This window comes from Desmodus rotundus, chromosome 3 (assembly GCF_022682495.2).
Source record: "Desmodus rotundus isolate HL8 chromosome 3, HLdesRot8A.1, whole genome shotgun sequence".
Classification (NCBI taxonomy): domain Eukaryota; kingdom Metazoa; phylum Chordata; class Mammalia; order Chiroptera; family Phyllostomidae; genus Desmodus; species Desmodus rotundus.
This window is the reverse complement of record NC_071389.1, coordinates 190,257,698-190,276,221: the sequence shown is the minus strand read 5'-3', so window position 1 is coordinate 190,276,221 and position 18,524 is coordinate 190,257,698. Positions and strand designations below refer to the sequence as shown.

The 18,524-nt window shown below is 35.7% G+C and overlaps 1 protein-coding gene across 3 annotated transcripts in view; it reads left to right on the top strand.

Annotated features, from left to right (window-relative positions):
* CRY1 (cryptochrome circadian regulator 1) overlaps positions 1-15,079 on the top strand; it is a 59,268-nt gene extending 44,189 nt beyond the window's left edge. The window contains exons 3-13 of one of the 3 annotated variants that reach the window (XM_053922005.2): positions 1,577-1,719; positions 4,622-4,806; positions 5,200-5,288; positions 5,851-5,991; positions 6,073-6,384; positions 7,542-7,693; positions 7,946-8,148; positions 8,252-8,347; positions 13,434-13,505; positions 13,584-13,683; positions 14,467-15,079. In XM_053922005.2, the coding sequence (XP_053777980.1) occupies positions 1,577-1,719; positions 4,622-4,806; positions 5,200-5,288; positions 5,851-5,991; positions 6,073-6,384; positions 7,542-7,693; positions 7,946-8,148; positions 8,252-8,347; positions 13,434-13,505; positions 13,584-13,683; positions 14,467-14,542 (1,569 nt within the window). In that variant the 3' untranslated portion in view covers positions 14,543-15,079. Of the gene's footprint in view, positions 1-1,576; positions 1,720-4,621; positions 4,807-5,199; positions 5,289-5,850; positions 5,992-6,072; positions 6,385-7,541; positions 7,694-7,945; positions 8,149-8,251; positions 8,348-13,433; positions 13,506-13,579; positions 13,684-14,466 lie in introns of all 3 variants that reach the window. The other 2 variants (XM_045187007.3, XM_024579381.4) reach the window with 2 other exon arrangements.
* Positions 15,080-18,524: the final 3,445 nt, after the last annotated feature.

Sequence of the window (18,524 nt, the reverse complement as noted above, 5' to 3'; positions counted from 1 at the left end):
TTATCTCATTTAATCTTTCAGCAAGCCAGTAACTTTTTTTTTTAATTTTACTATAGCAAATACTTACACAGTGCTTATGTGCTAGGTACTCCCTAAACACTTTACTTACATTTTACTTATTTTTTAGATAAGCAAACAGATGATGAAAGTTGAACAACTTGCACAAATAGTTGAGTCAGTCTTTGAACCTAGGACTTTAGATCCTGTGTTTCTTTACTACTATTCTATACCGCCTTACTGTAAAACAAATGTAATATTTTCCTGTTCTCATTTTAATCTTATTTTTAAATTTCAAAAGCAGTACGTGATTGTACTAACAAATCTGAACAGTGCAAGAGTGTGTAAAATAGAAATAATTACATTATTTATACTCCTAAATTCTGTGCCTCAAAGTGAGCAGTTATTGATAGGTTGGTAGGAATTCTCCAAGACTTTCAAGAAAGGAAAATATTTTAAATGAGATATTTTTCTTTATATATTGTGTGTACTAGTTTTACCACTATTGTATGTATGGATTGTAGCTGTACAGGGAATAAACACGGGTGTACTTCTGATGAGGTGGTAAATTGGTACAGTATAACTGGTGGAAAATTTGACAGTGTGTATCAAATATTTAAATGTGCATATAGTATCCATTAAATATTTTCCAAGGAATTATTTCTAGAAAAAATAGTACAAATGTCCCTAAATTTTTAAGATGTATACATAAAGATGTGCTCTGCAAGGTTTATAATAGTAATTACAAAACAGAAAACAAACAAAGCCCACTGTTGCTGACAGCCCTTGTCTAATCTGTACAGGTTTGAAGAATTACAGTATGTTACTATATAGTCACTTAAATAACGGTAGAATTACAGGTGATTTTTTTTTTCTTTGTAAGGTATATCAGAGTAGATTTTAGAATTTAAAAAACTTTACTATACACCCTAGGAAATAACTTAATTTCCTGAAGTCACAGCCTCCTCATTGAAAATCACTTTAAGGAGCTGTGCAGAACTTATTAATATAGCACCTGACACTCAATAAATAGCTGCTATTACAATTACTATCTCCATTATTTTCCAGTTAACATTTTTTGGTAATCAGAAAGAAAACAGCAAAGCTTATACCATATTAACTACCAATTCTTAGAAGCAGCAGGCATAAATTCCGACATTCTGGCGCTCTGTGCACTTGAGCAAGTCCCTAAATTTTTAAAACACCCATATCTTCGAAATGGAGATACCAATCAAAGTGCCAAGCTCTAAAGGTTGTTTTGAGGAGCAAATGAGATAAAGTATAAATTATTTGAAAAAGGAAAATACTATACAAACACATTTAGTGTAGGAAGCTGGTTTTAAGCATATTGCTCGATTGTCTTAGTGCAATTCTTGATGTCTAGGGAGCGTACATTTGTTATTTATATATTTTTTAATTTATAAAGTGTACATTTTCTTGCTGTATATTTAAAATTTGATGTGAGTGTAATCATTTGATATGGAAATCATGAGCTTTTCATTTTTTTCCAGCCTCCATTGTTATAACAGAAAAACTTTTTAAAATTTGTGTACATTTTGCCCCTTTTGTCCTATCTTAGGAATGGAACATTACTAAACTTTCAATTGAGTATGATTCTGAGCCCTTTGGAAAGGAACGAGATGCAGCTATTAAGAAACTGGCTACGGAAGCTGGAGTAGAAGTAATTGTACGAATTTCACATACATTATATGACCTAGACAAGTAAGTAGTTTTTCTTGTTTTTATTATAGTAAGATGCACATAATATTTTTCACCTTAAGCATTATTAAATGTACAGTTCAGTAGTAGTAAGTACATAGACTAATAAGTTTTAACCTGTGGGACTTAGGTTTGTAAAATGGAAATAACATATACATAATAGAGTTGTGGGAGAATTAAATAAATATATATTTATAATATATATATAAACCTTTACCATAACTGCTGTGATTTTTATTTACCCAGTGACAGATACCAAACTTACAGACATAGTGCATAAGATTAAAATACTCAGAATTTTAAACTATTAAGAGTATAAAAACTTTCCTCGACTGTTCTAACTCAACCTATTGTTGGTCTTCCCTTTCTAGGCTCTTAGCAATATTAATTTTATAGTTTCTATGACACATAGGCATAAACTGCCTTGCTTTATTTTGTATGCTTGCCATAACTTATTTTACTTCATGTGTGTATATCTTGTCTGTCTAGACTTTAAATCCAGGTGCAGATGGTATGAAATATTACTTTGCGTAGGTGTAGTTCTCTGAACGATGGCATATTATTATATTTTTCAAAGTGTATTTCTTGAAATGCCAATCCTTAATGATGCTTTGTCCAACAAAGAGTCTGTGGTCAAGTTTAAATTGGGGAAGTATTATATTCTGTGAGTTTTGAAGATTCAAAGATTTGTTAACTTATGAACCTTTAGCCTACTGTTGTACTTACAAGTGCTGAATTCTCATAATTTATGTACGTTTTATGTTATTTTACTTTTTAAGTTTCTTATATATTTTATCAAGTTAATAAAGCTAATTATAAGTAGCATGACAAAGTGGTGATTTGATTCAGCAAGGGTATTATTTGATATTAAGCCAGAAGTCATATGTCCTATAATCAGCTTGCCTTCTAGTTTAGTTTACCTGTTTTCTTAACTTTGAGTTGGTAGCAAGAAGGAGGCAAAACAGGATAAGAGCAGTTGCTTCTACGTGGAAGATTCAGCATTATGCATAAAATTGGATTATTTATTGGATTGCATGTGAATATTAACCATATACAAGCCATCATAAAACAATGTAACCTATAGAAAACATTTTTCTAAGGTTTTTATTTTGTTTTTGTTATATAGTCAGCAGTAGTGTCATTGCAGTATTATTACAGTTGACAAATTTCATTATGATCCCACGTATAAACTCAAAGTATTACACCAAAGAAAATTACTAAAATCAGAGTCTAGTCTTTATGGTGATTATTTCTTGTACATATAATTGATACCTAATATATGTGGCATAATGAAAATTGTACAGTATTTGGATTAAGAGAAAGCTTACTTGCTATTTATTAGCTATGTGACCTTGACTAATTTAACTCTCTTGGTCGGCTTTAATTCCTGACCATAAAATGATGGAGTTGGATTTTACCAGTAATTCTTTATTAATGAAAAACAATAATTTATTATTCCCAAAGTGCCTTAATTCAAACTACCATGGGCAAAGGCTAATCTTTCCTTTAGTACAACTTGATTGAAGCAATTAGTGATCAGAAGTAAACATAAGTATATATATAAGATACATAAGATATGTATATAAAATACATATGCTGACATTTTTAACAAAAGTGTGAGCACAGTAGAAAACATCAAGTGATTATCAATACAGTAATACAGAATCCTAATTAATAAGACTTGTTTGCTTCTTTTTTTGTTGGCATTTCTTAGAGTTTTTTAAAATTGTTCAATTACAGTTATACCCATTTTTCCCTCATTATGATCCCCTGCCCTACTCACCCCCCACCTCCCACATTCAATCCCCCCCCACACCCACTCCCATTGTCTTTGTCCTTGGGTCCTTTATACATGTTCCTTGACTTGACCCTTCCCTTTCTCCCCCCTACCCCTGCCATTATCCCCCATCCCTTGTCCCTCCCCTCTGGTCACTGTTAGTTTGTTCTTTATTTCTATGTCTCTGGTTCTATTTTGCTCGCTTATTTGTTTTGTTGAATAGGCTCCATTGATAGGTGAGATCATATGGTATTTGTCTTTTACCACCTGGCTTATTTCACTTAGCATAATACTCTCTAGTTCCATTTGTGCTGTCACAAAGGGTAGGGGTTCCTTCTTTCTTTCTGCTGCATAGAATTCCATTGTGTAAATGTACCACAGTTTTTTGATCCATTCATTTACTGATGGGCACTTAAGCTGTTTCCAGCACTTGACTCTTGTAAATTGTGCTGCTATGAACATAGAGGTGCATAGGTTCTTTTGAATTGGTGTTTCAGGATTCTTAGGGTATAATCAGTGGTGGAATCGCTGGATCAGAAGGCAGTTCCATTTTTAGTTTTTTGAGGAAATTCCATACTGGTTTCCACAGTGGCTGTACCAGTGTGCATTCCCACCAATAGTGTACTAGGGTTCCCGTTTCTCCACAACCTTGCTAGTACTTGTTTGTTGATTGGTTTATGATGGCCATTCTGACCGGTTTGAAGTAGTATCTCATTGTGGCTTTAATTTGCATTTATCTGATGGCTAGTGATGCTGAGCATTCTATCATATATCTCTGGGCCCTTGTATGTCTTCCTTGGAGAAGTGCAGAGACTCTTGGAGCTGAGTTATAATATATTTTTACATTTCCATATTTTTGTGTTATTGCCTTCAGACTAATTTAGCCACTTGTTTTTTTCACTCAGAGGTGCCTAATGCCCTTTGTCTTAAAGGTTTTGTATAGTTTTGACACCTAGCAGAGGTGTAGAAAATGATTTTTAGATTCATTAACCATTTTTTAATGTTTCCTGGTCATTCTTCTAGAAGTCTTAAGTAATTTTATTTACGATTTTTAAGCCTTTTCAGAGCTTATCAACCAAAATATATTGTCTTTTTTATACTAACTTGATTTTACTAACTTCTGAATAGGATCATAGAACTCAATGGTGGACAGCCACCTCTTACTTACAAAAGATTCCAGACTCTCATCAGCAAAATGGAACCACTAGAGATACCAGTAGAGACAATTACTTCGGAAGTGATAGAAAAGTGCACAACTCCTCTGTCGGATGACCATGATGAAAAATATGGAGTCCCATCACTGGAAGAACTAGGTGGGTATAAATGGTAAAAAGGGGAAACTTAAGAGCTAATAAATCACTCAGAAAATCTCACTTCTGAATTGACATGTATTTTGCACTAACAGAGTAAGGAAGCTAGGAGGAGAAAATAGAAGAAACTCAAACTAAGAAGTGGTAAATCTCTGCCTTATTTATGTGTTGTAAAATACGTGATCTCTGTTATCACCTTAAAGCATACATTTTAAAGAATAGAGAACATGTTATGTCTTTCATATGTGAGAATCCAGGGTCATCAATTCATTTTGATTCTACTATCATAAATTTTTGCAAAGTAATTTTTCTTGTAATTATTTTGGCTAAATAAAAATTATATGTATTCCAGAAGAATGATATATTTAAAATGTATTTATTCATTTTTTATTTTAGGTTTTGATACAGATGGTTTACCCTCTGCGGTATGGCCAGGCGGAGAAACTGAAGCACTTACACGTTTGGAAAGGCATTTGGAAAGAAAGGTATGATGATATAGATCATGCTTATATTTCCAAGTTGGCATTTTAAAAATAATTTCACTCTTTCTTAAAAACAAAAAATGGACTGTTGAAAAGAAGAATTTAGAGAAATACTTAAAATAGCACAAACCTAATTATTTGAAAATTAACAACTGTCTCTTCATTTAAATAGCATTTTCCTCCTCTTCTGAATATTTCCTTTTTAGCTGTTGCCAACACTACCTCTTCTATTCTTTTTCTGTAAGTTGGTATCTGACAACCATAACTTTGAAGCTAGGATAGAGTTCTTCTGTTTCACCTTTATGTCAGTGTCAAAGAGATGGGTGGATGGTGCTGTCAACTTTGTGTTAGGAATTTGAAGGTAATTCTTCACATAAATATGTGCTACATGAGGCTGGCACAAAGAAAAATGCTCACTTTTATCCTTTCTTATTTTTTATTAAAACACATCATTTATGTCTGGAATAATAAGATTTTATTCCCCAAGAACTATAATAGTCTTAAAGAATTTAAATCTAAATTTAAAAGTGGAAAAGTTAGCATAATTCTCTCTGTATGTTTTCAGGCTTGGGTGGCAAACTTTGAAAGGCCTCGGATGAATGCGAACTCCCTGCTTGCTAGCCCTACTGGGCTCAGTCCTTACCTCCGATTCGGTTGTTTGTCATGCCGGCTGTTTTACTTCAAGCTAACAGACCTCTACAAAAAGGTATTAACTAAAACTGGATGTTCTTTTTCAAAATATCTTTTTAAAAATTGCTTATAATACTTCTTTGCTTTTTCATCTTAGGTAAAAAAGAACAGTTCGCCTCCCCTTTCCCTTTATGGGCAACTATTATGGCGTGAATTTTTCTATACAGCAGCAACAAACAATCCACGCTTTGATAAAATGGAAGGAAACCCCATCTGTGTTCAGATTCCTTGGGATAAGAATCCTGAGGCTTTAGCAAAATGGGCAGAAGGCCGGACAGGTTTTCCTTGGATTGATGCCATCATGACACAGCTTCGTCAGGAGGGCTGGATTCACCACTTGGCCAGACACGCAGTTGCTTGCTTCCTGACACGAGGTGACCTGTGGATTAGTTGGGAAGAAGGAATGAAGGCAAGTGTTCTAAATAACGTAGCATGATCTTATTTTGAAGGACTTTACACCTTCATAAAAATGTTTACAGTAAAACATTTTTTAGAAGTTGTCTATTATGTAGATTCATTTATAGTCTAGTTTTTCAGTAGACAAAGCATTTAATTCCCAGAATACCATCACACTCCTGGAGACAAATGGTATCATCAGACAGGAGATATGGCAAAAACTGATTCAGTTAATCTCAAGTCATTTGTACAGCTAAACCAGCCCAGCCATCAAGATTTAACACTGTGGGCTTAATTGCATCAACATATATTTAGGTGATCTTTTCTGTCACAGAAAGGATTTACCCAAGAGTTTTTAGAAATGATGAATTTATAGTATAAATTTTAAAATATATATCATTTTACCTCACTTCAACAATGCAGCTTTTTAGTAATACTTCTGTTATGTAAAGTGAAGCATACTGCATTTTGTGGCATCATCTTGTGCTTATACATATGTTTTGCCTTCTTACCTGTATCATAAATTTCCCCTCTCAAAGGACCATTTCTCATCCTCTGCTTTTTTTTGCATCTGTTATGCATGATCTATACACGCATCTGTACAAAGTTGTACATGAGGTAGATGTGTAGCACACGCTTCATGAATTTATTTAAAAAATCATTAAATATTTTAGTTCTGTTTTCCTTTTGGATTAAGAAATTCCAAACTTAAACTCTATAATACCAGTGCATTTTCAAAGCTCATTTATATTTGGATGCTCCCTTTATTTGGCCAGTGTACCAAACTTCTAAGATTCTGTTGGTAACTTATTTGGAAACTCTTGCTTTCTTGAAAGTGTTTACTCTTTTACTTTTCTTCCATTTTTTTTATCTCCTCATATTCCTTTTAAATCAGTGAGTTAATTTTTTTACCCTCCTCCCACGTAACACTGCAAAGGTTAGAAAGGTAAATTCTATTCAGAAATTCACTTATATAACTGATATGTTTCTTTACCCGAAATAACTCATTATAGAACAAAACCTAGGCAAGGAAGCTAACTTTGGAATGTTTAATTTTGCAGTTCTGTGCTAGATTTTCTTTGTCTTAACTTTTGATCTGCAGAGACCTGGAAAATGCTTGCTTTGAGAATTATGTGTGTGTAAACTAACTGGTTACTGTTACTTCTGAAGGTGTTTGAAGAGTTACTGCTTGATGCAGATTGGAGCATAAATGCTGGAAGTTGGATGTGGCTGTCTTGTAGTTCCTTTTTTCAACAGTTTTTTCACTGCTATTGCCCTGTTGGTTTTGGTAGGAGAACAGATCCCAATGGAGACTACATAAGGTAAATCAAGGGTGATTATTTTTCAGTTTAGAATAACTAATCCAGCATTAGCTTTTCATATTTAATATTTCATAATTTAAGCAACACTTAAAGTATACCCCATTCATGATGGTCAGCAGAGATGAGATGGGTAAACAAATCATTTAAATGCTATTGACTTGATTTTGGTCTTTCATTGCTAATAAATAAATAGTTTATTACAATTTGCTTATAGTTCATTTTATTAATAATTTTTCTCCCTTCTCCCAAAAGGCGATATTTACCTATCCTAAGAGGCTTCCCTGCAAAATACATCTATGATCCTTGGAATGCACCAGAAGGTATCCAGAAGGTAGCCAAATGTTTGATAGGAGTTAATTATCCTAAACCAATGGTAAACCATGCTGAGGCAAGCCGTTTGAATATTGAGAGGATGAAACAGATATACCAGCAGCTTTCACGATATAGAGGACTAGGTATGTCAGTAACTGCCTTTGATTTGTTTCTTTGGCAGCTGTTTATGTTCCTATCCTTGATTTGATCTTGATCATAAATTAATAGGAGCTTTTTTTCCTTCAGGTCTTCTTGCATCAGTGCCTTCTAACCCTAACGGGAATGGAGCCCTCATGGGGTATTCTCCTGGAGAACATATCCCAGGCTGTAGCAGCAGTGCAAGTAAGTGAAGAGAAGAATTCTGCACTTAATATCAAGGGATTAATAATCAAATATTTATTTGTTAAGCCTCACAATTAATTTGATTAAAAACAAGGCAGCATGTGAGGAATGCTCATTTTTTAAAAAAGAAGCCAGATGTTCAAAATTGTTATTAAAAGTAAGACTTTTTTTAAAAAATTGAAACTTCCTAAATTCAGAAATATCCTGCATCCTTTTGAGGGAGAGCATGTGCTTTATCCTCCAAACATTAGCTTACGGAGAAAGGAACAAAGACACTCAACGTTTTGACTATTTACTTAGTTTCTGGTGTGAGGAGACTTTTGCCACATTCTCGCAGTAACCTGGGGAGGTGATGGTGGAATTCTCATTTTATAATTGGGGAAATAAGCCTAGAAGGGTTGGTAATTTAACCAAGATCCCAAAATTAGTAAGTAGTTGAGCTAAGATTCAGATCCAAGTTGGATTAGTCCTAAAGTTTTTTTTTTTTAATTGTTATTGGTCAATATTTTTATTTTTTAATTTTTTAAAAGATTTTATTTATTTTTAGAGAGAGAGGAAGGGAAGGAGAAAGAGGGAGAGAAACATCAATGTGTGGTTGCCTCTCACATGCCCCCTACTGGGGACCTGGCCTGCAACCCAGGCATGTGCCCTGACTGGGAATCGAAGCAGCGACCCTTTGGTTTGCAGACTTGCACTCAATCCACTGAGCCACACCAGCCAGGGACTCCTAAAGTTCTTATTCTTTCCTGTATCACTGGGCCTCTTCTGCAAATGTAATGCCATGTATAGTGTTTATAAGGTAAAGTGCTCTATTACTGGAATGTGTTTTACCCGGCAGTCAAATAGTTGCCAATGATGGCAGTATACTTTAGAAATATTCTTTCTCAGAGCTTTGAGCAATTTGAAGTAAACTGATAAGGTATCAATAAGGTATCATTTCAAAAGTTCTTTCAGATCTGTTTTTCAGTTCGTAGCCTGCTTTCTCTGCACACATCCGAGGCTGAGGGACAGGAATTCTGTTACACAACACACTAAGATACAGATAGGTAGCAGCAGGGTGGGAAACATATTGTTTCCTAGTCCACTCAAATCTTTATTTTTTATTATTATTTATTTAGTTACCTGCAAAAACTAATTATGGTAGTAAGTTAAATTGGAATAATTTTGCTTCCCAAATCTATAAAAACATAGGATATTTTATGATATAACAGGATTAATAAATCTTGAAAATACTCTAATCATGTAAGTATTTGCCTGTAATACACTTTGTGGGCTAGGTGCTATGAGGCTTTCAAAAGACATAGAAGACATAAAAGCTACAGTGACCTTACAGTCTAAATGAGGGTGTGGAAGGGAAAGAAAAACAAATGAAAAAAGTGATAAAGAGTAAGATGCTGTCTCCACAAAAAGAATGAAGGATGAGGGTGGGTGGGCAGATGGAGGGGAGAGAGAGCATTGTAGACCTGGAGGTCGGAACGATGGTAGGACGGTCCTTAGGATTTGGACTGTGCTGTTACGAATTTCTCCCCTCAGGATTCTGCTCCATTTGAAAGGACCGACTTCTGAGGCTTATCCCTTTATGCCCTATACTTATCCTGTTTGGAGGCGTTTATTTTATAGTGTCTCACAAGGCATATGAAAGGGCAAGATTCTTCATGACTTTTCTTAGGTTTTTAAATGACTCTGGAAAATTCTTAATCTCTACAACACACATTGCCTTTCCTTCCTCTTCTTCTTAATAGATTTATTTTTTTGCTCATGAAATAAGTAAGCTGTACATAAATACATGTCTTGAAGTATTTTTGTTCGTATAGTAAAACAGAATTTTTATTTAATTTATATTTTAATTTTTTTTTCTATTATAAAATACCTGTTTGGCATTACTAGTCATTGGGGAAGTTCAGATTAAAACCACTAAGAGAGAGTACTTCACACCCACTTAGGGTGATCAACTATCACTGATTACCTGGGATTGAGGGGTTTCTTTTAGGGTATGGGACTTTTAGTGCTAACAATTGAATCCTGGGAAAACTGGGGAAAGTTGGTCATCCTGTACCCATTCAAGTGTTTAGAATACAAAAGACAGTAACAAGCGTTGTAGAGGGTTTGAGAGACTAGGACCCATATACACTGCTAAGATGTGCTATGTAAAATGGTACAGCCACTTTGAAAAACAGTTTGGGCAGTTTATTAAAAGCTAAACATAAATTTAACATACAACCCAGAAATTCCAGTCCTAAGTATCCAAAAGAAATGAAAACATATATCTACATGAAGGCTTACATGTGAAAGTTTATTATAGTCTTATTTATAGTAGTCAAAATGTGGTACATCCATATCAAATGAAGATTAATTCATAAAAAGGAACAAAATACTGATACATGCTGCAACATAAACCTCAAGGATAAACCTGTAAAATATTAAGTTAAAGAAAAGAAGCCAGACACAAAAGACCGCGTATTGCATGATTGCATTTATATAAACTATCCAGAAAAGGCATGTGTTTAGAGACCAAGTAGATTAGTGGTTACGTTAGACTTAGGGGTGGGAATGGAGAATGAATGCAAGTCGGCATGAGGGATCTTTTCAGGGTGATGAAAAATATTCTAAAATTGGATTGTGGTGATGGTTGCACAGCTCTGTAAATTTAGTAAAAATCATTGAATTGTATACTTAAAATAGGTGAGTTTCATGGCATGTCAGTTATACTTCAAAATTTCTGAAAAACCACAATTTACTATAGAGCATTTAGAAAATTCAGAAAAATAGAAAAGAACAACAGAAATCACTCACAATTCCATCCAATAGAGACAGTATTACAATTTTGGTTATTTCTTTGGTAATATCTTTTCTTTGTAATTTCTCCCCTATAGTATGTTTAAGTTAGAATGTTTTCAGTGGAAAATCCTTTTGGTGCTATTGATAATATAACGTAAGGGGAAAGTGATTATATAAACTTTTTTCCTTTAAGAAACTTACTTTGTAAACAAGAAATACTTTTTTAAAAAAGTTTTTTCACTCTCAGATTCTCATCTTCTGTAATCTTGGCATTTGAAATGTAACTGCTGTAATGTCACTGATGACATACGAATACAGGGATTTGTGATGTTTGCAAGTGACCAAGCTATTCCTAGCCAATTGATCAGCAAAGTTCTGTTCTCTAGTCATTGTCTCTTACACAGTTATTCTCATGCAAATATAATTTACTATATTTGGGGGGGGAGTTATAAGCTGTAGATGTATTCTTGAATTTAGGGACTCAGGAAGATACTATCTGCTTATCATTTAGCTGTCTGAGGGAATAAAATCCCACGTTAAGGAAATGTCTAAGATATTTATTGAGCATATTTATTTTTACTCTCCTCCCAAAAGGTAATCACTTTCCTGATTTCTGATACTAGTTTTGCCCATTTTTGAACTTTATAGAATCATAGTTTGTATTTTGGGGGCCTGGCTGCTTTCATTCACTTTGTTTTGAGATTATTCTCATTTATCTTAAAACTGTAAGATGAATAAAATTGATGAAGTTGAGAAAATGAAACTAGTTTATGACTTGGCCTAATGGCTACCTCTGTGAATAGTTCAATAAAACTGACCTTTTCTCCCTCAGTATCCCCACTGTATCCTATACCAGCTTCCATCCCAACACCTAAAATTAACACCTCTTGTACTTAGTGATTTTATATGTCTGCTTCCTCCTACTTGATTGTGAACCCCTTGAAGACAGACAGATGTCTTAATAATATATGTGTCCCTATGACCCTTTATAGTCTCTAGCATAAATTGGCCCTCAACAGTGTGTAAGGTATGAATATGATAATTGAAAATGTATTGGTTGAAGTATTTTTTAATTGTAAATATACACAACATAAAACAGCATTTTAACCATTTTAAGTGTACAGTTTAGTGGAATTAACTACTTTTCACATTGTTGTGTGGAGTTTTAAATAGTGTTTATCAGTAACGCACAGCAGCAAGTGTCACTGTTAGGGGAATCCCTGCTGATAGTAAGAGCAGCAGTAGCACCATTCCGTGGTGCATTTGCCATTGTCCACAGTCTGACTGTCAACCTTACAAGTTCAAAAACTGAAAGTTTTCACTGTAGAGGTCACCATTTTGTGAACGACAGACCAGAAGTTTTAAATTCTGTAAATTAAAATATCAACAGGGAACACTAGATTTTTAATTTATGGTGGAGATACCCCTTTCCAGTGATAGAAGGCCTCCTCTCTGATCAGGGCATCCACTTTCCCAATTTTGAATACCTGAAAAGCTGAAATTATTTTATCCAGAAGAAATTCTAATAAAAGTAAGCAGATTGTCTTGTTCAGGCCATGAGGCGACCTCTCTAGGAGCTAGAATGCCCCATAATCTGGACACACTATGCTGCACTCAGTTTTATGCTCATTCTCCTGTAGCATTGGTTCTTTTCAGAAGGGTTGATAGCATTGCTCAGGCTAGTCAACTGCTATGTTGTCAGTGTCTCCTCCTTTGTTGTGTGATTTCAATTTTTTTATCGATGAGAGAGAGACACACACACACATCAATTTGTTGTTCCACTTACTTACACACTCACTGGTTGCTTCTTGTATCTGTGACTGGAGATCGAACCCACAACGTTGGTGTATCCAGACGATGCTCTAACCAACTGAGCCACCTGGCCAGGGCTGATTTGAATTGTTTAATTCTCATCTGGCAGGCCCTCATCAGTATCTCCAGACACATGTGTTAGACAGGCACTGGGGGAGGAGTGTGGAGTAGAGAAGGACAGGAGGTGAAGGAAGGATGAATGTCCCACTGCTGGCCTATTTGCCTTTATGGTCAAGTGTCTGCTGTCACCCAGTAAAGAAGTGTTTTTAGAAAGTGACTACCAGTGAGTTTGCCTTTGAATAGTCAGTGTTCCTATGACCCTAAATTTAAGTTTTCCCAATCGGGCACGTGATTTTTGGATCATACGAAGGAGTGAGGTTTAGTCTTAAAAAGCATATATGGTCTTATTTACAAATACTAAAATTGGATTTGAGTCTTAATACATACAACTTGGAATTTATTTTAAGTAATTTTACGGTGTTTTAAATACTAACAGGTTGCACTCAAGGGAGTGGTATTTTACATTATGCTCATGGAGACAGTCAGCAAACTCACCTGTTAAAGCAAGGTAAGAATAAAGCATTTGAGCATACTGTTCTTTTCACCACTCCTATTTTAAACATACGTTTTTGAAATGTGTAGGAAGAAGCTCCATGGGCACTGGTCTCAGCAGTGGGAAACGTCATAGTCAGGAAGAAGACACACAGAGTATTGGGCCTAAAGTCCAGAGACAGAGCACTAATTAGGTAAATATTTTACAGCCCTATCTCTTGTTTTAGTGGAGTGTGTAATCAACATAAATTAAAACAATTTCCCAAATGGAGTTAATCTGTATTTTCAAACCAGAGAGGCATAAATTTTTCAACGATTGTTATAAAATTAGCTAGTTCTTAAATAAGAGAAATGTGTCTGTATTTAACTAAGTGCTGCCCTCGGTTTTATGGTCATTTAATCAATGATATTTAAATTTAAAAAGCTTATGAATTTATGCTCAAGTTTTCTTTCTCAGAAAAAGAGATCTTTTTCATTTCCTTCCTATGACCACAAGTCTAAAACAATGAGAATTACTTTTTAATTTTAGGGGTAGTAATATAATCCCTTTGTGAGCTTTCCTCCAAATCTTTGCCTCTTAAGTCTTTATAAATTTCTTTTATCTATTGTGATACTTCTAAAATCTAAATTCTTTCCAGTTTGGAAATAGTTTAATTTTTTAAAAATGTTGGCCCTTTGAAAGTATGGAAAAGCCATGCCTGTCTTCAGTTCAGGCAGCTATGGGTACGATCTTGTGATTTAAGTTTATGTGAAAAGCATTTATACAGTGCATTTGACAGTTTTTCAAGTCTTTTGTTTCTTCAGTTACCTTAAACTATTTACTTTTTAAAAATTATTGCTGTTTTTTTATTGCCAGCCTTATTTATTGCCAGACTGTAAATTTCTTAAAGATAAGATCAGTAAACACTTATCAGATTTTTATCACTTATTTCCTTGCAATCAAGGTTTACCCAATTTGTTTTCCCCTTAAATCACAGAAAACATTCAGGAGGAGTACTGTTGCAGCTGAAATTGGTGGAGAGTTCAATACTTTTTTCAGTTAAATTATTTTAAAATGTTCTTCATTGATGGAAAGCAGTTGTTTCTAATGACATTTCTGTGGTTTTTAACTTTTTAATGAATTTCACATAGGACACATGGTAATTTGTATATAAGGAACTTGGTAAAAAGAATTTGCTTAATGTAAATATAAATAACACAATTAGTATAGACCCATCAGTATATTTTTGATAATTTTTCATGTATGGTAAAAGTTAAAGTGGCAAACTGATATTCTGATATAAAAAAATTAAAGTTTTGAGAGTCAATGTGGGAAAATAGGAGGTTTTTAGACTTTCTTAAAAGACTTTGTTAAAATTTTCTTGACATCATTGTTTGCTTTAACTTTGCACTCTGTTTTAGGAAATGTGTGCAATAAAAATCAGTAGTTACAGCCTCTGTCAGCGCAGACAGCACGTGTTTTACAGCTCCGTGTATGCCCGTTTGACCAAACTTGTGCAAGTATCTTGTGTTAACTTTTCTTTGTCTCCCTTCCTTTGTTCATTTACAGTGAAAGTGACCTTTGTTATTAAAGTATATGCATATACAGAACCTTGTGTATTCGATGGTGGTTTTTCTTTTTTTTTTCTCCTTTCTATTTGTTTGAAGAAAGGGGTGGAACATTAGTTTGTGAGATGTGATTATACATTAGAGAGATTCTACTATAAACCACATCACCATTTTGAATGAGGGAACAGCTACCATATAAACGGGTGGGCAAGGGTAGGCTTACAGTTGTGAGTACATGAAGCACAGAGTTTATTTTTTGTTTTATTATTTATTAAACATTGCATTATTTTCCATATGAACAACTGTAAACCTACTTTTGCCCACCCTGTATTTAGTAAAATGGTATTTTTCAAAATTATTCCAATTACAAATAGTGTCTTTCATATACTTTGTACTCTTAAAAATAAAGTTATCTGCAAGAAATACGTAAAACCAAAAAGATAGGTTTCAAGTAATGGGGATCGTAACTATGAGTGAGTCAGCGTAGGAGACCAGGTTAGAATATGGACTCTGGAGTCCAGTGCCTGGCTCTCACACTCATGAGCTTTGAGATCTTGGGCAAGTTATTAACCTTGTGTGCCTTCTTTGCCCTCGTCTGTATAGTGGGATGAGAGGGGCGTCTGCTTCATGCCGCCTACGAAACGCTCACGATAGTGCCTGGCATACGGCAGGGTGTGCTAGGTAAATGCCAGCTGCTCACTGCATGTCACAGCTCTGGTCAGCTGCCAGTGCTGTTGTCACCGGTGTTCTCTCCCTGTCTCTAGTAGGCTAATTCTCGCCATTATAACAAGTAGCCTTTTGTTCCCCCATCTTTAGTAGTGATAGGCGTTCAGTGTGACAATCGTATGTAAAGGTAACTCAAGATAAACCTGAGTCAAAAATCCAGAAACTACAATACATTTTAGATGATATGTATTTTAAAGTATACTGGATAATGAATCAATATTGATCAATAAATTCTGTTACTGAGAAAAGAAAAAATGTGCCTTATCTTCTTTTACCACTGTTAAAAAGGGGTAATAATTTGTTTCTCATAATATCCATATTTCACATCATACCCTTTGGACCTGAATGCACTGTACAGCATTGAAAAATTCATAGACCGTAGACCTAGGATTTGCCATCACCATCCAGGGGAATAAAGATTCAGTTTTTGTATGAGTAAGTATTTCGGTAAAAGAACACTGTTTCAGCAAAGGCACTGATATATAGCGGGGGGTTGTTTTGGAAAGCTTTTTCAGTTTGGTCTAAATTGTAACTAACAAATCACTGAAGGGGGAGGAGAGGCATTAATCAGTGTGCTCCCGCTGAGCAGATGCACTGTGTTGGGATACAGTGTTCTCCCCTCACTAGAAGGGTTAGTGTTCTAAAACCCCTGCCCAGCCCTGTGGCTCCAGTGGGTTGGGCATCACCCTGCAAACCAAAAGGTCACGCATTCAATTCTTGGTCAGGGAACATGCCTGGGTTGCTGGCCAGGTCTTTGGTTGAGGGACATGTGAGAGGCAGCTGATTGATATTTCTCTCCCTCTCTTCCTCCCTCCCTTCTCAGATCTCTAAAAATAAATAAAATGTAAAACAACAGCAACAAAAACCCCTGCCCATTGGTAGTTGAGGGATTCAAGACCTTCTATTCACTCAGCAAATATTTCTTGAACTCTTACTACCAAAAAATGTGCTGGCCACCTGGAAAAATTGAGTTGAGAGAACCAAGCTTTTGAAAGAACCTTTGCAAAATCCTTGTATTTTTCACACTCATTTATAATAAATCAGTAAATTTTGGATATAAAAGGCTGATAACAGTATTATTTTTAATGCATGTCTTACATACTAGAAACTTCAGGATCTTCCCACAGTTTCAAACATATCCATGGTTTTCTTATAGATGATATGCATAGTACTAGGTTCTTTCCCCCATTTCTCCATCCAAGCTTTTTTTCTTCTTCTGATTTTATGGTCCTAGAAATACACTATTTAAATATCTAGAATGGAAAAGTCTTTGGGTAACAACACAGCTGGCATAGCTCAGTTGGTCATTTTTGATTTGATTACAATTCACAGGGTCATGGGCATTATCATTCCTTACACAGTCGTGTGGAGCCCTGGTACAAGCTGCCAGCACCCTACCTAGTGCACATCTCTCCTCCCTCCCTCCTGACCATATAGTTCTAAGGCCTGAATTTATATCCTTTAACTTCTTTCTCTTCTCTGTATCCTACCCTAACCCCCTTCCCTAAATGCTTGTGAAACACCTTGGTTAGTCTGGACCCCAAGTCACTTTATTTCAGGAAAAACTGTTCAATAAACCATGAATAATAAGGTTTTTGTATGAGGGTAATTTAGAAGGAATCAGTCGTGAGACAAGGAGCCCGGGATTCTTGTTGCCACTCTGAAATTAAAGTGTCAGTCCCTCCCAACAAAGCCCATTGAGCACAAATTGGTGACTAAGGCTAGACTCAAAGACTTAGTTAGCATTAGTATTTCCTGAGTCCCTACCATGTGCCAAGCATTGTTCATAGGAAAATAAATTCATCAGTGTCCACAGGAAGTTTGCTCCATAAGATGAGAGAGAGGGCAGTGTGGAAGAATTTCAGTGCTGTATGTTAAGGCTGTGTCAGAACTGTGCACGGTGTACTGTGGAAACACTACGTGAGGGACCTCAGCCTAGTTCCCTAGGCTGAGGGAAACACAGCTTTCCTGACTCGGCTCCACGCACGGAGCATAGGACAACTAGGTGGGGGAAAGGCAGCCTGTCCCTGGAAACATTTAACTCTGGTTGCCATTAATTATGTTACTGGTTGTCAATGCCTTTGTCCTCCACTAGAACGTAAACTCCCAGAACAGGAAGTGTGCTTTGTTCTCCTTTGTCTTGTCCACAGCTGCCTTCTCCTTACTGCCCGACTCGCTTGGCCCTTAATAGGCATTGCCATAAACACCTGTTGATTGAATAGATAAACGTGAGAGTAAATGGGACAGACATTAAGCTTGACTTGAAGGAGAAATTAATGAAATCGGCATCACAAGTAGTAATTGGAATGTAAACCACGTGACAACTAACGGCACAAATACTTAGGTGAAGGTGGCAGGAGGGAGGTTTTTAAAGACGTTAGCAGCCACGTTCTCTGACTGCTGAGTGGAGGACTGGGACGGTGGGTAGTAAAGTGGGAAGGCTCCAGACGTTCCAAAGAGATTTGGGGCTTTTTAAAACTACCTTTCTTTTGTAAATTAGTTATTTACCTATCGAATTATTTTGGGAATTCAGAATGGCTCTAGTTTAAAGATACAGTGGTGTTTTCAGTTAATTGCACCTGTGTGACATTCCCCAAGGGACAAAGCAACCGAAACTCCACTTTTCTCCAATGCTGGGAAGGAAAGGGTGTGAAAATGCCAGAGGCAATGATTGGCCGGGGCCAGGCTAAATTCCGTGGAAAGCCAATCTACACGCCACTCGCCTTGCAGTGCCCCGGGTTGTCGAGAGGGTCACGTGACT